The sequence below is a fragment of the Chiloscyllium punctatum genome, chromosome 10 (genome assembly GCF_047496795.1).
Source record: "Chiloscyllium punctatum isolate Juve2018m chromosome 10, sChiPun1.3, whole genome shotgun sequence".
In the NCBI taxonomy this organism is placed as follows: domain Eukaryota; kingdom Metazoa; phylum Chordata; class Chondrichthyes; order Orectolobiformes; family Hemiscylliidae; genus Chiloscyllium; species Chiloscyllium punctatum.
The window spans coordinates 94,703,923-94,730,269 of NC_092748.1; the positions used below are offsets into that span (position 1 = coordinate 94,703,923).

Below are 26,347 nucleotides of genomic sequence, written 5' to 3' on the forward strand. Positions count from 1 at the left end.
TCTTCCAACAAAATGGAGGGATGTTGAAAAGTAAACACTAAGATTCTGACAGACAAATATTGCTCCAAATGAAGCACTGAATCAGGGTAATGACGATAAAAATGAGAGAGAGGAAGGAATATTCATACAGGATGATTAAAATATGGAATGCCAATATCACAGATGAGGAAGATAAGCAGCTAAGAGGGAGTTGCAAAAAAGCTAACAGCTTCAGTTGAAGAACAGATATCAATTTGCAAGGGGGAGGCATAGACCATTGCTATTAACCAAACAAATTTCACTTGACCAATTATATCCCAACTGCACCAACCATTTGGTATAGAAATCTAACATTTTGTGCTGCTATGTCTGCAAAGTTTTGATAATTCATTGCTTGTGGTCCCAACCTATGATATTACTGGTAGATTTTTCTTTAAAATATTAGCTAGTACCTCCCATGGTCATTCATTGAAATGAAGGTTCTGTAACAGAACAAAAAAAAATTGTCAAATAAAAATAAAAGTGAAAATCAAAAAATGTTATTAGATATAGAAAACCGTTGCCAAAAGTGGTGTCTGATCTGATCAGCTCTCCTCCAAATTAATCAAAAACTTGAAATCTCTGGCTTTAAGTTAAAAATCAACCCTGGGTTATCCTGAACCAAATACAAGCTTATGGCCTTCAATGTAAACCAGCACCACATGAACCTACCGACCAAACACACAACCCACACAACCAACTAACCTTCCACTGGCTCTCCAGGTATTCCCTGCACTCTGGCACAGAGTGTTCTGGAAATAATGTCTGACCCAGTTACTTCAAAAAAAAACCCTCAGGATAAGTAAATACTCTCATATGCCAATATTACAAAAATCATAACTTTCCCGGACGGCAACCTGTAACTGGTGCAGAGCCACAGGGATCAGTACAGGAGTCACAATTTGTAATACATATTAATTGCTCAGAAGCAAGTATACTATTGCCAAGTTCGTGGACAACAAAAATAGATCCCAAGTCAAGTAGCGAGGATGAGGCAAAGAGTCTACAAATGGTTATAGATAAGAGAAACATGGCAATTATTTGGTACACAGAAAATAATATGTGAAAATGTGAGGTTATGCATTTTGGCAAGCAAAGGAGCTGAATATTTTTGAAATACAGACAGCTACCACACAGAGGGATTTGGAGATCCTATTCAATTATGAGTACTCAGAGCAAATGGTGTAAGGGGACACCCAGTTAGGACAGAAGTGAGGTGGAATTTCCTGAGGGTAATTTACTAGAGACGTTTAAGACTGGATTAAGTGTATTCAAGACAGGTATAGACATATTTCCAATCAGTAGAAGGGATCAAGGTTATGGGGATAATGCAGAAAAGTGGAATGTCACATCAGCAGTGATCTCATTAAAATGGTGATGCATTTGATGGGCCAAATGGCTTCCTTCTGCTCCTGCGTCTTCTGGTTTATCGTCTAAGCATTCTGCCACTCATTTTAAAAAAATGAAGCCTTTTATTCTATATTGTAATGGCTTACGTAGTCAGTAAACTAAAGGTATAACAGGCAGTGGTGCAACTTTTATATTTTGTAGCTATTTACAAATGTAGCTTACATTTGCCACAAACTCAAATAATGGTGTCCTGGTCACAGCGAATGCCATATTTAAAAGTGGTACTATATATACCTCATGCAGCTATCAAAGTTGCAGAGTGATCAGCAGTCTGTCAATGAACTGATAGTCTGGAACATGTTTTTCCCATGTCTAATGTATCTGCTGGTGACTTGACAAATGTGATGCAGGAACTGTTCCTTCCATGCACTGATTACAGCACAGCCAGAGCAGGGTAAACCCTGTTCCTGTTGGTATTGAAGTTAATTAGAATCAGAGAACTTGGAGTCTATGCTGGCTGTTCAAGAAACTGTCCAAATTCACCGCATTCTTCAGCTTTTCGGCAAGCTTGTTGTCTTCAAGTTCACGTCCAATCACCTTTAGAAACATTCCAAGCAAAATCAATTTCTACTCCCCTTTGGGTCTTCCATACCAGATCTCAGCTATACACTGAAGAAAATTCACTCCTGATTTCTTTAACTGAAGTTCTTTTGTCAATTTTAAAATCTATTATCTCTGATTGCTGTCGCTTAGACAATTTAGCATCCACATTACAATTGTCTCTTTTATTCCATAGACTAAACCTGTTCTCACATGTATGTTATAGTGGCACTGTGGAAGTCCATAGACACCGTGTCAACAGCATTACTATCATCAACTATTTGTCAGTTCTTCAGAAAACTCCAAACACAATTTGCCCTTCAGAAATACAATTTAATGGGAGCCACTAACAAAAGGTCAGAGCAGACCCAAGTCACCTAGCCTGTGCGAGTTATTGGAACGGCACGAGGTTAGGTCAGATTTGAGGTAGTTGGATGGGGAAGGAAGGCTGTTTAGCTGAATTGTGGCAGTAGGGGAAAGGGCAACAAAAAGGTTTTTCGAGTAGTGGGAGAGAGGGGAATTGCTGAGTGCAGTGCTTGACACGAAATAGCATGATTAAAACTTAATTCTATGCTGACAATCATGCTTGTTCCAAAAAAATATTCACAATGCTGCTTTGACCGTTGCTTCCAGATCGTACCTTAATCTGGAATCATTTTGTTTCAGTAATTTGGAGGCAGGATGAGAAGAGGGGAGCTCTTTGAACTAAAAGTCAGCCACTCTGACATAATTGCGCCTAATGTGATTTTGGTTTTGATGGATACCCCTTAAACTTTAATTAATACACTATTTGGTTTTAACAATCCAATTTAAGAGCAAACTATACATTAAATGGAAAAGTCCTGGGAAAATTGACGTACAGAGAAATCTGGGTGTTCAGATCCATTGTTCCCTGAAAGTGGCAATGCAGGTCAGTAAAGTGGTCAAGGAGGCAAATGGCATGCTTTCCTTCATTGGATGGGGTGTTGAGGACAAGAGTTTGCAAGTCATGTTTCAGCTGTATAGGAATTTGGTTTGGCAGCGTTTGGAATACTACTTACAGTTCTGGTCACCTCATTACCAAAAGGATGTGGATGCTTTAGAGAGGGGACAGAGGATGTTCACCAGGATGTTGCCTGGTATGGAGGGCGCTAGCCAAGAAGAGAGGTTGAATAGATTAGGATTATTTTCATCAGAAAGATGGAGGACCTGATTGAGGTCTACAAAGTCATGAGGTACAGACAGGGTGGATAGCAAGAAGCTCTCCCCCCACAAAGAGTGCGGAACTCAATTACAAGGGGTCACGAGTTCAAAGTGAGAGGGGAAAGGTTTAGAGGAGATATGCGTGTAAAGTTCTTTACGCAGAGGGTGGTAGGGGCCTGGCACGCGTTGCCAGCAGAGATGGTAATGATAACATCATTTACAATATATCTAGACAGATACATAAATGGGCAGGGAGCAAAAGTGATACAGGTCTTTAGAAATAGGTGGTAGGTTTAGGTAGAGGATCTAGATCAGTGCAGGTTTGGGAGGACTGAAGGGTCTGTTCCTGTGCAGTAAATTTTCTTTGTTCATTGTAACCATTTGCAAGCTTAAAAGTTCATGCATTGAACATATACGACTCGTCTCTAATCACATTGTATGTAAAGATGATAAATGCAAACTTGAAGTCAGAAAAATCTTTCATATTCCTTTTGGAATGGAACTTCAAATCTGCTCTGTTATAATTGCAGTCAATGTTATTACAAACAAGTCAGATCGCAGACTGAGATCTGGTTTGATACTTTATTCTGTTTCTCACTGAAACACAAGGAATGCTGTGTTGCAGACTTGGTGTAAAAAATTTCTCTTGCTTGATAAACTTTAAGATAAAATAGAACAGACCAAACTATTTACACACAATACAAAAATATTGAAACACATATTAGAAGTATAATCCCATTGATCTAAAACATTCCTTTACAGATTCCAAAAACACCCTTAATACAATAATCTGCTTTTGTTGGAGTACTTCCAAGCTTCCAGGTTCAAAATATTCTCACAGTTTCAAGTAACTTCTTCAGCCTTTTATCCGAAATGCATTCTGCCTATTACATATACAACAACTATTCTCTACATTCACGGTAGAAAATTATCTTGCACATCCCTCTCTATAGCACCACCAACCCATGATGCCAAATCATACCAACACAAATGACACTCATTCTGATGAACGGTTACTGCCCTTTATCATTGACTGGCTCTCTCCACAGATACGGTATGACCTGAATTTTTTTTCTTACTTCTGTCCTTGTGATTTTATCTTGCCATTTCCTGTTTAGCATCGGTTGTTGAAAGCTGTTTGGCTACAGGAAGAAAGTGCCAATCATCCATTGCTCAAGATGAAGAAAATACATCCCGCATAAACATTTTGGACTTCAAACTGGGAAACAACCATCGTTGGATTTTAACCTTTTTTCCTAGGCACTGCAGTAATGAGATGGTTACCTGGATTAGTTTCCTTCAAAACAATCAAAGAAAACAATGCAAAAAACAAATTCTGGAAGTGCTGCATAAATACCATCTATGTGACTAAAAGCCACATGAATCTCCAAGAGTCTTGGTCAATATTTATCCACCAACCAAAACAACCCATATTCTGAGAACTGGCTGCCACATTTGCCTCGAAACAATTACCACAAAGCACATGAAAGATGGAATCTAAATGAAAATTCTTTTTTCCAACGTTCTCTTGCAGTGCAATTTATCATTACATAATATAATAGGTTTCCAATGAACTTGTTACAAGGATTTCTGAGGAATAATGTTTAAATGACTTAATAAAACAAGGGCATAAAAAACCCTGCAATTTTGAAGACAGACATAAATACAAAATTAGCGATCATTTAAAAACGTAAATACAAACCTTGGCAATACATTCACCCAGAGAGAGGCTATTGCTTTTACATTTTCTTTTATTCATGTTGATTATTCATAAACTGTAATGAAAAGAACTTAGAATATTAAGCATGTTCTTTTTCCAAATGTCACTACATAGTGAAGACATTTATCTGATTATAATTAATTTTTAAATCAACAAGTTTACTTTATGAAAATGAATTTTTGTTGACATTGGAGTTAAACACTTCAAACCAAAAAATTAAAATTTATACATATTTTCAAACCATTTTTATAACTGAAATGTATTTTTCTGGCTGAAAGCTACAAAGATATAATGAGTGTTTGGTTAGTTAAGAAAGTTTGCTTCCTGACATCTTTTTTTAAAAAACATGGTGTGATATGGCAAGCTGGTTGCCAGACAGCATTCACATTGTCAAGACAATGAAACTCAATATTGAAGAAGATATGACATTCAATGTTCACCTGCTTTCACACTGCTCAGTCAACTTTACGAAAGTATAAAATCATCCAGAGAGAAAATGGATTGTTCTTATAATTTCCATGGAGACTGATACCTTTTCAACAGAATTGAATTTCAAGTGACCAATTGCACCACAAGATTTCATACCTTATGTAAATGTCCTGTACAGGGATGAAGATATTATAAAAATTTGAAAACTATACTTAAAACAAAATGGACAGAAGCTTTGAGAGATGGCTGGGAGCCTATCACGTGACTTGGTCAACATTAGGTCCACACAACCAAAAACCACAAGTCAATATCTAATTCAATACAGATGATCAAAGTAGTGAAATTCACATATCCTTTTGTATTGCCAAAACACTAGTCTAGAACGCTCCAGCAACTGGTCTGTTTAACCATCGGCAGAGACATTCAAATTCTATGGATATTCGGACAATATGAAATGGATCTCGAAGACCTATCATTGGGGTCAGGAGCCAACATAATCCAAACACCTTGACTGCAACAAACACTTAGTATGAGAAGCCAAAATATAAAATGCATATTCGCCTAAAAATAAGACCTTTTTTGAAAACAACAGTGGATTTACAACAAATCACATGGGTAAGGCAGCCATGTATGTTGCCAGTTTAAATAAAAACAGAAGCTTTCTGGAGATTTAAAAAAAAGATAAGATCTGAAACATCATCTGAAAAGCTGCCCAACCAACCTCAAGACAACTAAGTAGGCAAGATAAGATACAGCTATCCTTTAAAAGGTGAAGAATGTTTTCCCCCTCCACTTGTTTCAACGGCAGGTTCACTGGAGAGCTGACCTCCTGGTAATTCAATTATATGAAACCTCAAAGATCACTGAAAATTCTTTGCTGTTTCAAGACTCTATTCAGCCCAGCAATTTCAAGTCTCACTCTGAAATAATGTTAGATTGGATAAAGATAATAAAAATGCTACAGTGTGTGTTGGTAAGAGATGTTGCACTTCAGACTTGAGGCAATTGGGGTCCCACCTGACCATGGAGACTAGATATCGTGGCTCGACCAGACTCAAGAACAAGACCCTCTGGAGCACCTGTGGCTGCAACCAGTGTCCAGGAACCCACCATACACCAGTCTATCCAAACCAACTCCCAGGCCTGGCCATGAGCAGCCACTTATCCTGGAAACATGGGAAACACGCTGGCCTATGTGTAAGACTAAAACAACGTACTTTCAAGCTCCTCCATGCCTAACATACCCCTTTAAAATGTCCAAGCCATTGAAATCAAGCTGGATGAACTTAAAGCTAGATTCATATAACAAAGAATTGAGAGATTCCTGGATGCTCTGTTTCATAGAGACATGGTTTAGTTCTGCATCACATGACTGTGCTTTACAACCAGAGGGTTTCTGAATTTATCAGATGGACCATTCGATGCCCTTGGGCAAGGCAAGGGATGGAGAGATCAGATTGGTGATCAACACCTGTGCCCCGACATGATGACCTTCGTGAGTTACTGCTCCCCAGACCTAGAACGTCTAGCAGTAAAGGGCCATCCATCTTACCTGCGTTCAAGTTCACTTTGGCATGGGGTGCAATGTAACCTGCTGTCAGGATAGCAGAAGTAATGAAATACACACCGTTACAAATAGCCTTGAGGCAGAATACTCACAGACCTTGTTCATCGCAACGTGACATCTACCATGCCAACTTAAAAAAAAGAGCATGCTACGACGATACCAACACGTCTCCTGTTCCAGAGGCCCAAATAATTTCGACCATTGCTACACAACCAAAGTTGCCGACAGCTCTACCCCCTGCCCACATTTTGGGAAATTAGAACTAAGGTCTCCTTCTCCTGGCTGAATAGCAGTAACTGAAACAGGAGGAGCTAGTATAGAAAGTTGTACGTTGCTGGTCTTGCAATGTTACAAGATTAAATGGGAATCTCTCTCTGGACATTAATGTAATACTGAAGGGTGAAACTGCACGAACTGAACATCCTGGAAGTAGGTGGGAACAACATTCATGCAGGAATGCGGATAACTCCCACTTCATTTAGATAGGCATTTGTTACTGCTCCCCTACCATTATCAAATTAAACCATCATTCAGTCCCTACAATTCAGAAATGCTTTCATAACCATCCCCCGAAGGTAGGTATGTCACATCTGATTGTGTTAGGGACTCAGAGTCAGGAAATAGTCTGCATAATGATTCCCCAGGATTAGGCATTTACATTCCCTCCAGGGATGACTTCATCGTACCACTGTATCTAGGGTAACATGCAACTGTGAAGGAGTGGTTGGGGATTGTCTTGAGTGGCATGTGGCTGTGAGGGAGTGGCAAGAGTATCTGTGAGCATTACCAACTGACCTGTATAAAGGGGATGTGTTTTCTTTGTTTGGGTCTTCTTTGACTCTACTTCGTACACCTGCAAAGAGGGCCAAAGGGGTCACCTAGCTTGTACAAGCTTTAATAAACTTTAACTGTTGCAGAAGAAGTTGGTGTGTGCGAATTGCATCTCACATATAAAACCTTGGGAAAAGAGCCTAATAGTCTGAGGTAATGGACAAGCTCCTCTGAACACTTGAAGTTGGTGGACTGGTCCACATTCAAGAACTCAGCAGGAAACCTAAATGAGCATCCCATACCATCACAGACTTCAGCAAATTCGAAAAAGGACTCTGTGCCATTGAGGTGACCCTGACGGATACAGGAAATCTAGCTACGACCTTTGCATAGGCAAAGGCTCCAAGAGACAACACCAGACTAACCACACAACACACACTGTTTGTGGCAAGGCTTACATGATATAAGCAGGCTACAAAGTGAAGAAGAGTACAGTTGCTGATAATGCATCCTGCACCGTTGAATTTGATGCATTCTACTTTTGAACAGAGGGTCAGTGAAACAATTTCACCTTCCCCAAAGCCTCGGGTGCACCTTTACCCACAGTCATTACTGTAGACGGCAGTTCGGCCTTCTGAGAGGGAACCCACAGAAAGAGACTGGCCCAAATGAAATCCCCAGCCATACACTCCGATCCTGTGTGGTCCAGCAGGTGGGAGTATTTGCAGACATATTTAATCTCTCCTTCTTCTGACCAGAGGTTCCCAACTGCTTCATGAAGACCACAATCATCCCACTGCCGAAAGAGAAAAAAAAATTAAGCAACGTGCCTTCATAACTACCACCCAGTGGCTCTGACATCCATTGTGAAGTGCCTCAAGAGACTATGGATGGTGCATATCAACTCCAATCTCCCAAATTGCCTTGATCCACTACAATTCACCTAACGTTGTAACATCTCCTGGATCTTACACACATCCCTGGAACATCTGGACAATAAAGGATACCTATTCCAGACTCCTATTTGTTAATTTTAGCTCTCCCTTCAACATCATTCCAGCCAAACACATCTCCATACAGTGACCGAGAACTCTGCTTACCATCTCTGCAACCAGTTTCTCGACTTCCTGACCCACAGATTGCAAACTGTAAAGGATAGATAACACTTTCTCCACAATAAACCATGACACCAGTGTCCTGTAAGGCTGTGCACCCAGCCCCTTACTGTACTCTTTGTACACTCATAACTATGTGGCCAATTCAGCTCTAACTGCATTTGAAAATTTTCTGATGACACTACTGTAGTGGGTCGAATTTGAAAACAATGGTGAGATAGAGGATCAGAAGATGATAGAGCGCTCAGTAGCATTGTATAAAGACAACAATGCTGTTTTCAGTGTCAGCAAAAATGAAGGAGCTAGTCCTCAAACATCAGGAAGTGGAATGGAAGAAACACCCATGTCTGCATCAATGGTGCGGAGTAGGAGATTGCTTTCAGAGCTTCAAGTTCTCAGGAGTAAATATCACCAACAATCTATCCTGGCCCATCCATGTTGATGCTCCAGTCAACAAAGCACACCGACACTTCTACTTTCTCAAAAGGCGAAGGAAAATTCCACATGTCCACAACGACTCTTACTTTTTTTTTTAAATGGATGCACTATGGGAAGCCTCCTATCCAAATGCATCACAGCTTGGCATGGCAACTACTCTACCCAAGACTGCAGATGTGTATATGTAACCCTTTCCACCACAAACCAGCCTTCCTTCCATTGCCTCAGGAAAGCGACCATCATAATCAAAGACCCTTTCCACCCCTTATACTCTCTTCCATTGAGCAGAAGATACAAGTGTTTGAAAAAACATACCAGATTCAAGAACAGCTTCCAAACTGCTGTTAGACTTTTGAATGGACCCCATTAAAAGTTATCCCTTCTTTGCAGCTATAACATTACGTTGTGCTATTACCCTGACGTACTTATGCTAGGTATGATTTGTCTGGATAGTACACAAAACAATACTTTTCACTGAATCGCAGCACGTGACAAAATCAATTATGCAATAATAAATAACTTTCAAGTTAAAAATTCACAAATATAGCCGAATATATTCAAATGAGAGAGAAAAATCACTTAAGGCACCAATTTAATAAAAATACTGATCACAGACAACAATGAAATCAATTCCATGACAACAGTAACATAAAATAAAAGCAATTAAATAATAAACAACAGTCTAAACTGCAGGAAAAAACAACCTAACATGACAAGGGTTGGCATGATGGCTCAGTGGTTAGCATTGCTGCCTTACAGCACCAGGGACCTGGGTTCAATTCCCACCTCGGGCAACTGTCTGTGTAGAGTTTGCACATTCTCCCCATGTCTGCGTGGGTTTCCTCCGGGTGCTTCAGTCCAAAGATGTGCAGGTTAGGTGAATTGGCCATGTTAAATTGCCCATTAGTCAGGGGTAAATGTAGGGGAATGCGTCTGGGTGGGTTGCTCTTCAGAGGTCGGTGTGGACTTGCTGGGCAGAGGGCCTGTTTCCATATTGTAGGGAAGCTAATCTAATCTAAAATGCCAAGCCATTGTTATATTTCATTACCTCCATTCTGCAGTTTTTACAGGAACCAGTTCAACATAACACATTTTCCATTCAGTCCACTTCTCTCCATTTCACCAATGTGTACATGGAATAACTATCAGATGATGCTTCTCAGTTTCCAAAGAAACCCAGAACAGAAAACCAGCAGCATGACTCAGGCCAGCAGTTTTTGGTCTGTGCCAGGATGAATCCTCTAGATTCCTAATATTGCGACAGGATGTGCCTCATTGATCAGAGGCTACCTTCTGTCTGGTAGTCAATAGAAACACCGACTCCTCTCCTAACCACACTGGCTGCAATCCTTCTAGCGTGCATGAAACCCTTCTATCTGAAATCTGACAGACAAAGCCTGCCCAGAGCTGAAAGTGTTGCTGGAAAAGCACAGCAGGTCAGGCAGCATCCAAGGAGCAGGAGAATCAACGTTTCAGGCATGAGCCCTTCTTCAGGAATGATCAGCTCTGATCTCCAGTCCTCACTTTCTCCTAAAGTCTGCTCAGAATCAACCCCAGCTTATCTGGGTTTCAGGTATGAAAATTTTCTACCGTAGTCTTAAATCTCGACTTGGATGACTCCCATCTCACTCCTGACAAAGGGAGTACGCCCGACAGGTCGACTCTCCTTCTCGGTTGCTGCCTGGCCTGCTGTACTTTTCCAGCACCACACTCTCGACTCCAATCTATATGCGGCGCGTTACTGAACTGAACAGATTACAATACCTCCACGAATAGATTATACCTTGAGACGATTTGGAAATTAAACCGTTTTATACCACATCATTCATCACGTAGCTTGCTTTGTGTAGACTTCACTCGGGGGTCGGATTGGAACTCGACGACCGAATTACAAGAGAACACTTCAATTCTGTTGCACACTTCAAAACGGCATTTGATTTAAAGTCGAGAAAATAAAAAGGGCCTTATTTACAATGATGGATTTACCTTGCAGATTCGGCAAGCAGAATCGTCCCTGCCACGAGCTACCCTCAGTAATATCAGTCTTCGGAATTCAGCAAAAATCGGCGATACCTTCGCCGAAAAGAGCCCAAATGAGGCAAGCTCGCTGACGAAAATCCGCCCAGGAAACCTGCAACGTCGAATACAAGGCACTTGATCCACCGCCACAAATCGCGAGCCCGACAGTAACAAACCGTGCGATCAGAAAACGAAACCTTAAAGCGCGAATACTTCGCATCAGACATAACCTCTACCTGGTGGAACAAATGCCAGCGTTAATTCTGACACACGCACGCCCACAACACAAAGTGATGGAGTCGTTCAGCGAGCCCCCGTAAAGAAAGGGGCAGAATTACATTGTCTAAGCTTCAAGCCCGGCTCCTTGATCAGCCTTCTCCCACCACCACTGCTTCTTCCCAGCCCTGCTGCCTAAACTGCTGCGCTCTTCCAGCGCCACTAATCCAAAACCTCCACCATCACCCCCGACTAAAATAAAACCAAAACCAAACCCAAACCCGAACCCGGAACGTGAACAGAAAATTGAACATGTCTCGGTCGAGGAGGGGGGGGGGGGGGGGGGATGTTGTAATAATTGTAGAAAGCCTTGCGATGGAACAAATTGCTATCTCCCGGCTTCTTAAACAAAAAAAAACTGAATAAGATCACAGACGTTTTGAGAGAAAAATGTATTTCTTTTCGGAAAAAAAAAGGTTAAGAACACACAGCAGGCGACTGATGATGGAGGCTCGAAAACAGCAGGTGACTCAAAGATATGGACTAAGAGCTCGGAACTGAGCGGGATATATAAAAAATATAAATAACTTTGCATATGAAATAGTAAACGGTCCACGTTTAAAGGCCAGCACGGTGACAACACTTACCTGAGCAGGACCCACTCGCTCCAACAATTACTCAGGTAACCGCGACGCGCCTTTTATATAGTCCCACCCACCACCCTCTGCTCTCTGACCTTTCATGACCTCCCACCTCATACGTCACTCGACCGGCTCCGCCCCATTCCCCCGCCCGGAGCATCCTGGGTAATCTCAGTCTTGGGACATGCGCAGTGTGCCGGGTATTTTCAGCTGCAGGTTTTTTTTTCCTCTCGTTCTCTCTTGCCCCTCTCCCTCTCTGTCTCTCTCTCCGTGGCTTTCTCTCTCTCCTACCTTCTGTGTTTCCGAGTAAAGCCTCCGCAAAGTCTCCAGAAATAAACCGGCCGTTTCTCTTTTTTGTTATTATGAGTCTACATTCCCAACCGGATACATCCCGAGCGTCTGAAAAACTTCCTGGATACCTCCCTTAACAACCAGCCGACCTCCCGGGCCTGGCCAGCAGCCTTTTAAGTGCCATTTCAGCCCTTTATTACCCTTTGTTTTTGAGTTTTTCTGAAGCGAAAGCTTTGGAGTGGAGAGTGTTGAAGGTAAGTGATTGCAAAGCAATTGTGGCCTCCTTTTTTATTTTAAAAATCTTATTTTATTAAAATGAAGTGCAAATTTTGGACTATTATATAAATATGTCGTTGTGTTGATAATGAAATCTTATTGAAGTTGGGAGTTTAGCATGTAATTTTTTGGTGTGTATATTGCAGAAGAGGGACGTTGCTGGCTCTTGAAAATGGGGTTTAATCTGGTTTAAAGGCTTCTATTTATCCGCCCCCTCTTTGCTGCTGCTGCTGATGATGATGCTACGTTGCAGGCCACGGCCATGCGTGACTGCTGTTTACAACAGTCCAACTTCAGCTCTTGTGGGTATCAACCCCGCAGTCATAAGAAAGGTTGTTCCATCTTGTTGCAATAATGTGTTCGTATTTGGAATCTCTGGAAAGTGTTTGAAGTAGTATCTTCAATATGGTACAAAATTTTCCTCACTATTGAAAATGAGAATCGCCTGTTAGTTAAGATACCGTCATGTTTGTGATTTTTCATATTTTGAATATTTATAGGCCCAGTAGGATGTGCATTACAATACGTAGCGTTTTAGCACTGAAGACACGTTTGGAGTTGAAGGATTGCAGTAGTTTGGTCATCCTGCACTCCACTATTACATTTTTATAACATAATTGTGTTTAATTAATGTTTTAACAACAATACACTGATGGCTAAAGCTAAAGGGCACAGTAACTCAATGTGTGGATAAGTTTTTTTTAATGTAATTGTTCAAATGATGCCTTAATGTGGATATGCTTTACCTTGAAAAAGTGATATTGTATTTTTTAAACAAATAAACTTTTAAAGCATTTTTAGATGCATGTGAGGAGAGATGTATATTGAATTTATATGTTAAGTATATAGCATCAAGTAATTTAACAGTTTAAAGTTTCATGTGTTGTTTGCTTTGAAATAAGAACTTCACAATACATTTTTTGCAAGTTGCGAAAATGTTATTTTTAGTGTTTTGTTAGTTCTATTAATACAAAGTTCTCAGATTCCTTTGTACATCTAAATTAAATTATAATATTATTAAACCTTTTATATATTTAATTTTTACATTTCTTATTCTCCTGGAGTTTGCTTTACGTGACTCGAGTAGATTAGATTTTTCTTCTTCTGGCGGGATATAATGGATGTATTTGGCAGGTATGATCTCTCTGGGCTTCAACATGGTGTAGTAAGGGAAATTTGAAATCAAATGGACCTTGTGTTTTCAGTTTGGTGATCTGTTACTTGAATCCGTTGGATATGCATTACCCCAGGATACTGTTAATTTGACCAGCCAACTTAGTTTATTTATGGCTTCCAAAAGATTGAACTTGTTATTGGCCCCTATGTTTCTTGCTGTTTGGCTGCAAATAACTGTGTCATTAGCTCAAGAAGTTGGTCCTTGTTCAATGAGCATTTGTCATGAGTCACAACTTTTTAGCCTCTGCATGTACTTTGGAGTCCCTCAGCCTTAGTTTTGTCCATCTGGACTGAACCTCATTGGTGTTGAGTAAATGGGATGTGCATCTGAAGTGACCACTGGTTACCCAGAAGCCTTGCAGGTTTGTCTATATTTCTCAACAGCTTGATTTGAAGACTGTTCTAATTGCTGCTTAATGTTAGGAGTATTGATTGAAAAATTGATAATTTTATTATTTGTTAAAATTTCCAACTGTACGTCTGGAAAATAGGCTTACCTGGTTTTAATTGAGAATTCTTCCAAGTACTTTAATTTGGTTTCTTACTTGCTTTTGGTTGTACTTTCGCTCAAACCTTTACATCATTTCTACGTATTTCAAATGGCTGTTATTTTTAATCCATGCTAGTCACGGTAAATAAATTAAACAATTATTGATACATCTTGTAAAACAGTTTGTTACTTTTTCCAAGTTTCTTAAGCACATGTTGTGTTTTCATTTTTCAGAATTAGGAAATATTTAAGTAGAAGTTTGGAAATTTGTGAAGCTTTCAAAACTGTTTTGAAATTAAATAACTTGCCTTGGAAGAATAGATATATTCTTCAAAGTATGTTATTCCCGTTTTCATTCTTCCGAATGCCCTGATCATCTTTTAACACACCACCTCCTGTATGTGTTCTGATTAATATATGCTATCCTTTGTTAAAATGAATATACTTGATAAGCGATGCTGCAATCCTTAATGGAGTACATGCTAAGAAATGATTCCCTTAACTGGGAAATTTAATAAATGGGATCACAGCTGTAGAATAAGGAGTTGGTCACGTTGGACTAAGGTAAACAACCGTTTCTTAAGACACTCGGCCTTTAGAAATCTCCTACTCGAGAGCTGCAGATCTGTCATTAGGTATATTGTCAAAGGTCAATCAATTCTTGAGGTACTAAGGAAATGAGTGGATAGTGTGGGATGACCGTGTTGAAGTAGATCTTGATGGATGACAGGTCAAGTTTAAAGAGCTACATTGCCTTTTCCTATTTTCATACATTCTTACATAGATATCAACCTGACTTGGATTACGTTGTATACTTGCGAATGTAACATTTGCTCACTTGAGTAAGACAGTGTTAATTGCACAATTTGGTTTTGTTGTTGTTGCATTGCCACAGCAATATCGTATCTAGAGAATTTCATAAACTCTCCCCAACACTTTATGGTTTATGCTAGGCAATTTTTTTTTTAGGTAAAGACAGAAAAGACAGACAGCATCTTAAGAGAAGTAGTTAAGGTTTCAGATTGACCCTTTTGTCAAAACTGAAAAAGTTAAATGCATAAAAATTTAAGGAAACTCAGTGACAGAGAAATAGGAAATGATAACAAAAGGGGTGATGGTGCAAGGGTAAGGATAAAACATTAAAATGTAGTCTAGAGGTGGTGAAAATGGGAGTAGCAGAGTCATCAATTATTTTTGTGGAACCAAAACTTATGATTTGACATTGTTGAATGTTTGGGTCTGGTTGGCTATGATATAATTAATCAGGAGATAAGGGATTGTACATTGAGCATGGGGGATCAAGTGGAGAAATAAAATGAAAAGAGCCACAAACGTTGGCTCATTCATATGGCAGAACTGTGGTGTTCAACAAGGGAGTCACCCAGTCTGCAATTAGTCTCTCCAACATATTGTACCAGCAGATACAATGTAGTGAATTGAAAAGTTTTGAAAGAAATTGTGCTTGGACAAAGCATTTTGGCCCCTGGAAGATGGCAATGGTAGAGATAAAACAGCATAATTTACATCTTGTGTTTGATGGGAAGGTTTTGTAATGAGAAAAAAGTTGCTCCATCTCTGTTTCACCCCTTTTGGTTTTCTTGCCAGAACTGAGACGCTTTTGTTCTTACCACATATTCAATGGGCTTTCATATGTTGCAGTGTTACTGCCAACTCCTCCATGATGTCACTTCCAAACATATCTTTCCCTTCTCTTTTAGCATTTCAAAGAGACAGTTCTACCTGGGTCCATTGTTCATTTGTATCTGACATCCCTTCCCCTCACATGAAAAATCTGTTTCTGGTTTACATAGGTACAAATCCCACTAAGCAACTCACTCAACAGAGAGATGTTTTCTACAGTCACAGTGAGAGAGTCAAAAGGTTCATAAAACCTTTGCTGGACATCATATTTTGGTGATGACACTCAACCAACTGAAAATTAATTCTAATAAATCAGAATTCTTTCCACCTGTGGAAGCACAGAATGTTGGTAATCTTTCACATGAAGAAAATTATTAAACTGTAAAGTACTAAAACTGGTGCCTTGAATTTGTGAACCATTATGAATTACATGCTTCTGTAGTGGACATGAAGCATACCAGTTCCTGTGCAACATATCGATTTTGTCAAGGAACTGAAGGAATTTTTTAAAATAGAGGCTTTGTATTTGAAGTAAGAATATTTTCATTTAATAAGTGACAGTACGTAAATGATTAATAGTTTTTTTAGGAATGCTCATTAAAAGGTGGAAATGAAGTTACTTTTTATACTTAATGGTCTAGAATTAATTTAAATCCATTCCTATTTTGTATGCAGTGAAATACTACAGTACCCTGAAACCACTGGATAAAATCTTGGGTGTTTAACAATATTTCAGTTTATCGATATGGATTAGGCTGCAATTTTAAATTTATTTTTGTTTATTCTTGGAATATTCTGGGAAGCTAGTCGTAGATTGGAAAGTGTGTGTATATTAACCTTTGAAAGGGACTAATAAGGAAGTTAATTTTCGACCCTTGCCTCACTGTGTTTAGACGTCAGTGTGATAGAAAGGTAAGAAATCTGAAGCAGCATTTCACTTGACATTCCTATTTAAGTATGTTTTCAGATATAGCCAGAATAAAGGAATTCTAAGTCATTATCATTAGATTCTAAAATTAATTTCAAATACAGAATGTTTAATAGTCAACTTTTTCATTATTATAGTTTGGTTATTACTGTACTTCCTGTTGTACAAACAATATTATCCGGTAGAAGCTGCTGACTTCATCACAGGTGTGGCCTACAGTTTTAGCTACATGCAGTAATATTAGTAGGAAACACTTTGCATATTCTCCTAATATAGATCAATATAATTTAAAAGTGACGTATGCAGCAACTGTCTAGCACAAGGCTCAAGTTAGAAGGCAAACAGTCACAATGATCAAAACACACATTAATACTGTTGTTTTACCACTGTACTAACAAAAACACATGCATATGTAGAGGTAATGCATATTAAGATCTCATGCTCAACAACTATTGTGCATTTTTCAGTTTATTTACCTGAAATGCCATAAAGGTATTTGAATTCACAGTTAGCCAGGTGTATCTAATGGTTAACATATTAAACAGTGGTATGATCACCTATTCCCATAAATTCAGAGCCAATCTGCAAGTTTTGAATGATTCTGAATTAGATCAGAATTTGCACTTAGTATGAGTGTAATTGACTGGTACTATTTTGTACAATTGTTTACTTGTCTGAGCCAACCTCCTCCTACCTAATTTATTTCCCAGAACTTTTGATGGAAAGGACAACATTGTTACTCATCTTGAGATCCAACCAGTCAATATTTGTGTCCATTGTCCATATCTTCACCTTGAGTATATACCCTATTGTTATTTGCCTCTTACCCTGTTCTCATACATCTTGTATCTACTCTTCTCATTCTTGACTTCTAAAATTTCTTCATTTCTATGCTAATCCATCTTTCATAATTTTAATCCATCTGTCAAATTGCATCATAATCTACTCTGTTCCAACATTAGTGACCACTTTATTTCCAAGTCTGTCGTCATATGTCTTTTTTATAAACCTCATGGAGATTCTGGACCATTTTCTATTGCGTCATCTGTTCTATAGCACAGAGTCCAAATTTGAGACTGTACTCCAGTTATTGTCTTACTGAGGTTTTGTGCTGATTGATTTGAATTGTTGCTGTTATGTCTTGTGAATCTGGAACTCTTAAATCTTTCTGTTCTTGTATTTCATCTAAATTTGTCCCTTTCAGTTGCTCTTTTCAACTAAAATGTGGCAACATTAAATTTCATCTCTTTTTGCTCATTACAACATCTTATCAGTACTCCCTTGCAGGTTACTTTGTTCTTTAGAATTATTTACAGTATCTCATGCTTTAATATTTTCTGTAAAGTTGATCTATGCTGCGGGCAAACTATAAAAGTCCTTGAAAATATCCCAGCAGCATCTTCAAACATTGAGAATCTGTCTTTAACTTCAGCTTTCCATTTTCTTCATTTTAGGCAATCTTTAATCAAAGTTGCTATCATTCACAAAATTACACACTTGATAATCTGATAGGTCTTGTGTGTGATATCTTGTAAAAGACTTCATGAAAGTACATGGACAGCAGACTAACTGTGGGTCTCTATCCTTCTTTTCCAGATGTATCTTTTAAGAATGTCAAGAAGCATAAAATTTTCTTTCCAAAATTTATGTTGACTGCTCTTTTTTTTTTCCCATCCTCTGGATGCTTAGTAACTTTATCATTTAATTAAAGACTATTAAAATCTTCCCAACCACAGATGTTAGTAACTACAGACAAGTTGGTTTTGTGATTTTGTTGCACTTTTTAAAAATGGCTTGTAGAATGCCAAAAATTGTAGAATTTATCTGTTCTCAAACTTACTAGAACTTGAAAGTATAATTTCTGCCATTTCTTCCCCAGAATTATACAGAGGGTCTCTTCAGATCCAAGTTTTTTTTTAACTTATACAATCTAACTGATTTTTCCACATGCTTTCTCTTAATCAAAAAAAATTCTCAGCAATTTTCAGCTTTTGAAGATCTATTGGTTAACTCCCCTCCAATATTCTTGACACTGGAGATGCTTCAACAAAATACCATTTGCTAATTTACAATTAATCTTAAACTCATTATTTGAACTTTCAGGATTTTAACTATAAATTGAGTTCTTTTCGACATATTTATGTAATACAGTTTTATATGATTTTCTGGAAAATCTCTGTCTCATTTATTTATGTGTAATCTAATTTTCTTGATATTTGTCAGTGCCTTAAATTCCCCTATTCAACTTTAGCCTGTTTCTGCCCTCTTTCTCCCTGAGAAACATGAAATAGCCTCCTTTTCCACTGATCCAAAAAATTGGAGGTAACCTTTTCAGAAATGAAATCAGACAACGCTTTCACAAACTCTTCCTCAGAATGCTTTGGTTTCTGGAATAAGTGATATTTTCAGAACTGAGTTGTTTGATTGTTGATGCATCAAAGTAAACTGAAAAACTGAATCAAAATGTGGGTGAGCCTTTTTGCTTGAGCAAGAATGATTATGTTTTCAATTGAGCATTAGCTGAGCAAGTAGCTTGGGTACAATCTAGAACATTTTTAACAAGGATTATTTATGAATCTGTATCCGCACACTGTAGTCCCATACAGAGTTTTGTATATTTCAATCAGCCATATTGAATAGTATGGCAAGGCAGGCCGAATGGCCTGCTCTTGTTTCGATTTGTTCTCCTTCCTGGTTGTCCCTGTCAGTTAGCTACTGGTCTCTTAATTGTTGGATCCTGTTCAAATTCCATTCAGACTGTTGGAATTAAAATTTTTGATGCAGTACCGCACAACAGGCTTGCAAGCAAAATTACAGTTCATGAAACAAAAAGGGCAGCAGCAACATGGACACCGGAAATAGAATAATGGGTGTTATTTGGGCTGAGGGAAGGTTTGCAGTGGAGGTCCCCAAGAGTCATTGCTCAAATGCTTGTTTTTTTTTTACAGATTTAAACGATAATCTACATATTAATGAACAGGACATTGACATGTTTACAAATGATAAAAACTGAAGTAATCTGTGAAGGATAGTGTAGAACTTCTGCAACAGATCAACTACAGGAGATAAACATGGAGTGAGTGGATACGTGGATGAAGTTTGTTGTGAAGTGCTACTATAAGAGGATGTAACTCTAAAATGGGAACAAGAGCATAGTTCTTTGACAGTTACATCGCAGGTAGACAGGGTGGTCAGCAAGGTGTTTGGCAAGCTTGCCTTAATTGCTCAGACCATTGAGTTATAGGAGTTGGAATGTCATGTTGTGGTTGTGAGGCCACTTTTGAGTGAGTGGTTCAATTTGGCAGACATTGTTGGGGGTGCCTTCAGGGTATTCCTTTGTCCTTAAATCCGCTTTCACTGAGCCCAGAAGCTGTTAACTGAACTGTGAATTTTGTCTCAATTTTACTTTTTTAATATTACTAATATAGGTGCCGTGGTAGGGCAACTTACAAAACGTTTCCTTGTACTTCTGTGTAAAAGTACAATTGACAACAAATTTCTATTCTATTCCAGATGGAATAGAAGGACATGCTAGCCAGTAACATAAAAGGAGATTCGAGAGTTTATTTTTCGATACTTTGGACCACTAGAAAATGAATCTGGCGCAATAGTAATTGGGAATAAAGAAATTGCAGAGCTACTGAATAGGTACTTTGCATCAGTGTTCACAGTGGAAGACACCAGCAGCATACCAAACTTTTTTGGGGCTGAGGTGAGTGTGGTGGCTATCAGTAAGGAGAAAGTGCTGAGGAAGCTGAAAGATCAGAAAGTGGATAAATCGCCTGGACCAATTGGACTACATCCTGGTTACTGTTGGAGACAATTGAGGAGATTTTGGAGACATTGCTGATCTTTCAGGAATCACTGGAGTCACAGAGGGGACTGGAAAATTCCTAACATAACATCCTTGTTTAAAAAGGAAGGAAGGCTAGCTCACCTGACCTCAGTTGTCAGTAAGTAGGAGAAAGTGAGGACTGCAGATGCTGGAAAAGTCAGAGTCAATAAAGTGTGGTGCTGGAAAAAGTACAGCAGGTCAGACTGCATCCAAGGAGCATGAGAGTTGACATTTCAGGCATAAGCCTTTCATCAGGAATGTAGAGGGGGAAAGCGGGACTGAGAAATGTGGGGGTGGGGCTGGGGGGAAGGTAGGTGGTATGGTGATAGACCAATGCAGGTGGAAGGTGATTGTGCAGAGGAAATAACTTTGGGAGGTGCAATGGAGAAGAGACTGACTGAGATCCTTGTGGAGGGAGGAGGTGAACTTCTTCAAGGTGGGCATCCTTGGAAGGTGCTTTGCAGTATGGTTTTCAGCAACTAGGAGAAAGTGAGGACTGCAGATGCTGGAGTGTCAGTCGAAAAGTGTTACATAATTTAGAGTCTATTATAAAGGATGAGACTGTGGAATACTTGGAAATGCAGGATAAAATAGGGCTAGTCAGCACAGCTTTGTCAAGGGGAGGTCAAGCCTGACAAATCTGTTAGAATTAATGGGCGGCACGGTGAAACAGTGGTTAGCACTGCTGCCTCACAGCGCCAGAGACCCGGGTTCAATTCCTGCCTCAGGCGACTGACTGCACATTCTCCCCATGTCTGCGTGGGTTTCCTCCGGGTGCTCTGGTTTCCTCCCACAGTCCAAAGATGTGCGGGTCAGGTGAATTGGCCATGCTAAATTGCCCGTAGTATTAGGTGAAGGGGTATGGGTGGGTTGTGCTTCGGCGGGTCGGTGTGGACTTGTTGGGCCGAAGGGCCTGTTTCCACACTAAGTAATCTAATCTAATTCTTTGAAGGGGTAATGAGCAAGTTCGAAAAAGGAGAACTAGTGGGCATGACCTATTTGGATTTCAAAAAGCCTTGGACAAGGGCCACAAAAGAGGCTGCTAAATAAGGTAAGGACCATGGTGTTAGGGACAAAGTACTGGCATGAACAGAAGATTGGTAGACTGGCAGAAAGCAGAGAGTAGGGATAAAAGGTCTTTTTCATGCTGGCAACTGGTGACCAGTGGAATTCCACACGTCATTTGCAACTACTTCAAATAGCCGCAACTATTCTTGCTGTATATTAAGTCTGGATGGAGGAACTAGGGACATTGTTTCTAAGTTTGCAGATAACACAGATATTTGGAGGGTGGAGCAGTGTTGAGGAAATGGGGAGGCTGCAGAAGAACTTAGACAGTCTAGGAGAGTCGACGAAGAAATGGTATTTGGAATACAATATGGGAAAGTGTGTGGTCATGCACTTTGGGAGGATGAATACTGGTGTAGCCCATTTTCAAAATGGGGAAAGGCTTCGGAAATCTGAAGCAGAAAGGGACTTGGGAGTCCTAGTTCAGGGTTCTCTTCAGATTAATTTGCAAGTTTAGTCAGTAGTTAGAAAGGCAAATACAATCTTAGCAATTGTTTTGAGGGGTCTAAAAGAGTAGGGATGTATTGCTGAGGCTGTAATTAGGCTTTGGTCAGACCTCATTGGGAATATTGTGAGCCAATATTTAGTTTGGACCCAGAATCTAAGGATGCATATGCTGGCGTTGGAGGGAGTCCAGAGGACGTTTACATGAACAACCTGGGGATAAAGGGCTTGTTATATGAGGAGCGGTTGAGGGGGATCTCATTGAAACTTACAGAACACTGAGGGGTCGAGATGGAGTGGACATGGAAAAAATGTTTCCACTAATACGAGAGACTAGGACCCAAGGGCACAACCATAGAATGAATGGACGACAGTTCAGGACTGTGAGAAATTTCATTAGCCAGAAGGTAGTGAATTTGTGGAGCTCTTAGCCTCAGAAGGCTGTGGAAGCCAAGTCATTGACTGTACTTAAGACTGAGATTGGTAAATTCTTGTTTACTAAGGAGATCAAGGTTTATGGGGTTTAGAAGAGAATAGAAATATATCCGCTATGATCAAACAGCAGAGCAGATATGATCTGTGGAATGGCCTAATTCTGCTTCTATATTTTATGGTCTTATGGTACTTCACTAAAAAGCAAAACAGACATGTAACAGATGGCTATGATCTGGGATACAATGCCAGAGTATGTGATGAACCCAGGTTGGATCAAAGCATTTTAAAGTGAATAAGATGGTTATTTGAAAAGGAAAAATGTGCATGGTATGGGTAGGATAAAGGTAATCAATTACTGCACATAACGATATGTACATTTGGTGAACTGACATAGATAAGATGCACTGAATGGCATACTCATATGCGGAATTCTGGTGATTTTATGATCCAGGTGAATAAGGACTGTTTGTTTCAATTTAAATGAGTTCAGTTTGAGTATAGGCCAATCTCAGGCATAAAAATTACTGTTGAAGGACATGGAAATATCATATTGTGCACAGCATTGCATATCAGGGTTTTGGGCATGAAACATATTATGAATGAAGAATGGATGAGATCTTATTCTGAATCTGACTGTAATATACCTATGACTTATGATGGATCTGTGAAATTGATGGGTTTTTAGATTTGGGACATTGAGTGGTACCCGGATTGAATAGTTGAGGTTGAAGGTCAACCTTGATTATGTTGAGAGCAGATCAGGTTGTATAATTGACACCCACTTCCAACATTTCCTACAATCTGTACAGCCATGCCAGCAAACTGCAAGTCCCATGCATGCTGGCTGTGTAGAAGTCATCCCCTTTGCAGTTGCACAAAAAAATTAAAAGGGAGTTTCACACTTTTACACACAAAAGGAAGGTATTAGCCCCATTTCAAGAATTATGTTCAAACCTGCTCAATGCTGGCAATAACATTTCTGATGTTAATCAGCTCAAATTTTTTTTAACAAACTATTAACAAGGAGCATACTATTGTAATTGTATTGGTTGCTAAAAATCAAATGTGGAAAGTTTTCAAAATACCTTGTATAGATGTTTCTGAACGCTGTAAATTTGTGTTTCAAACTCACATTTTGTTGTAGGATTTTTCTTTGCTCAATGCTGTTTTTCTGACAAATTTACAAAGATAATTTGTTACATGACTGAAGTATTTTGAAATTTTCATTGAGTCACACATCGGGTCTGTTGTTAGTCAAGCTTGGACTATAGTTTTAATGCAGTATTAATGTTTGTTTCTGAAATTAATTTTCTTGTCAGCTGGTGGCAGTTTAATGCAAAATATATCCTAACCAGTAAACTACATTGTGCAGTTTTGTGGGTATATTATGCTGGGCTTGTAAACTAAACTAGATTTGTTGTGCAGCTCCAAATATGAACCAAACCACAACCGAAGTGCTGCAGATTTTTACTACTGCCACTTGATGATAGTGAGTAAAATCTATTTCTAATCCTGTAAGTGTATCGAGGTGCAGTAGAAGAAATAAGGCTCTTTCCTTTATGTAAAGTAAAACAAAGAACTGTGGTTATGGAAAATGTGAAACAAAAACAGAAATCGCAGGAGTCTAGTCTGGTAGCAGCAGTGGAGAGAAAACAGTTAACGTTTTGGGTCCAGTAACCCTTCTGCAGAACTGAGGGTAGCTCAGAAAAGTTGGCATTTTGTACTGAGGGGTTGGGGGTGGGGATGGGTGGTGAAGATTTGAGCAGATGGGTCGAGACTGAGCCCAGAAAGAAAGAGAAAGTTAGGCAGACAAAGGGGTAGTAGGCCAGAAGTAAAGCTGATAATGGACACAGTGAGCAGGTGAAAATGGGTAGGCGGTGCTGAAAGCGGCCCATGTTGTGACAGTGCCTGGGATGTGGATAAAGGATGTGGAAGAAGATGTTCGAGTTCTAATATTATTGAATTTGATGTTGAGTCCTAAAGATTGCAGAGTCCTGAAGCAGAAGAGATACAGTTCTTCCAGCTTGTACTGAGCCTGGCTGGTGGTTGTTTTGGGCCTGCTACAGTGCCCCAGCAACGCATCTCTTCAAGGAAAAGCATCTTAACTGTTCACTGCCTGCACTGCCTTTATCACTGAAATCCCTCAAATCATTATAATGAATCTTTTCTGCTATTCTTCAATGCCTTCGCATCCTTCCTGAAGTGCACCTTCCAGAACTGAATGCATTTCTGCAACTGAGGCCAAGCTAGTGACTCTTGCGTGTTTGGCATCACCTCCCTGCTGTTACACCTTAATTCAAAAACAAAACCTAGTTTACTGTATGCATTACTAACTGCTCTCTGTACCTGTCCTGCTATCATTAATGACATGCAACATTAATTTATACACCTAGGCCGCTCTGTTCTTGCACCCCTTTTAGTTTTAATTTTTAACTTTTTTTTTCATGTTCTTCTGACCAATGTGAATACATTGATACAAGGGCCCCTCCTTTTCTTTTTTTTTATTCCTGTTCCTTTATTGAAGTCATTTAAAGGGTGTTGCTCAAACCCTGATTTCCAGATACCAATTTTTAAATTACACTAACAAAAATCCTTTAAGGTTAAATCAAAAGTTAGGGGCTTATTAATAAAACACTCAAGAGTATGGTGAAATTGTTTTGGTACTCCATGTGCACACAAGCTCTCAGGAAAATAAGGAATACAGGACAAGAGGGGAGATGTAGATAAATTCCAAATGTTGGTAATTGTTGTGAATTCCCAGGTCAGTGTCCAATAATAGTTGCTTTGATGAGGTGGACCCAGACATTTTCCTCCTTGCAGGCAAAGTGTAGATGACTTTCTGGCTAGCAACTTGAAAGCACGAGGGAGAGCATCTAATACACACTGCCAACTAAGTCAGGAGTTCTGCTTTCTTTCTGTAGGTCAAACAGCAACTGATTTAGAATCCCAGAATTGGATTCTTAAGCAATTCAATCAGTTCCAACTTTGGCCATATTTCAAGGCCAGAGGTGCCGAAGGTCATGTTGAGGGGCGAATTAGAAAATCATTAAATAAATAGCTTGGCTTTACTTCCCTGTCAGAGTTTCCATCACTAAAATCATTTGCATTTATTTTGGCATAATAGGTCTTGATATTTTCCTTTGTCCAGTGCTGTCTGGAAGCCGACCTCTTCTCGACAGTTCCTTAGTACCAGCTTTAGCCATGTCCACACAATGCAGGAGGATCAGAAGCTTCTAAAATACAATAAGCTGATCAGTCTTGGCCATTTTGAGAGTCCAGCAAAGTGGTCCATTTCTTTTTTTCAAAAAATTTAAACTCAACTATAGAATTACAATTAGGTTTTGTTGTCAAGTGCAGGGATGTAGGAGTGCAATGAAAAGTTTACATTCATGGCACTATCTTAGGTGCAAGATAACTTTGGATAAGATCTTAGGTAAAAAAAAATTAGAAAAATATGTTCCAAGCTCAACGTTAGTTCTTCTCAGCATAAAGTAGTAAATAAGAAATAAAGTTGAAGTTCCAAATTGCAGTCCTTTTTTTAGCCATGGGCTTGCAGTCACTGCGCTCTGAGCTTTCCCCACGAGGCCTCGATCTGTTGAACCTGTGCTGCCATCTTGCTGCTGACTGCCATCCAGGCTCACCAGCTGCCTCACCAGGCTTTCAGGGTGCCACTGTGGGCTCCCAGCTGCTTCCACTA

General features: G+C 39.4%; 2 protein-coding genes across 10 annotated transcripts in view; one reads left to right on the top strand and one right to left on the bottom strand.

Moving 5' to 3' along the window:
- orc4 (origin recognition complex, subunit 4) overlaps window positions 1-12,155 on the bottom strand; it is a 70,431-nt gene extending 58,276 nt beyond the window's left edge. For 2 of the 3 annotated variants that reach the window (XM_072579751.1, XM_072579750.1), the window contains exons 1-3: window positions 12,073-12,155; window positions 11,177-11,321; window positions 4,853-4,925 (exon numbers count right to left, since the gene is read on the bottom strand). In XM_072579751.1, coding sequence (XP_072435852.1) covers window positions 4,853-4,909 — 57 coding nt within the window. In that variant the 5' untranslated portion in view covers window positions 4,910-4,925; window positions 11,177-11,321; window positions 12,073-12,155. Of the gene's footprint in view, window positions 1-4,852; window positions 4,926-11,176; window positions 11,322-12,072 lie in introns of those variants that run through there. The other variant, XM_072579752.1, reaches the window with a different exon arrangement.
- A 102-nt stretch (window positions 12,156-12,257) lies between these two features.
- Window positions 12,258-26,347, top strand: part of mbd5 (methyl-CpG binding domain protein 5) — a 233,658-nt gene continuing 219,568 nt past the window's right edge. For 6 of the 7 annotated variants that reach the window (XR_011961715.1, XM_072579753.1, XM_072579755.1 and 3 more), the window contains exon 1: window positions 12,258-12,611. The gene's annotated coding sequence lies outside the window, so the exon portion shown is untranslated. Of the gene's footprint in view, window positions 12,612-12,779; window positions 13,042-26,347 lie in introns of all 7 variants that reach the window. The other variant, XM_072579754.1, reaches the window with a different exon arrangement.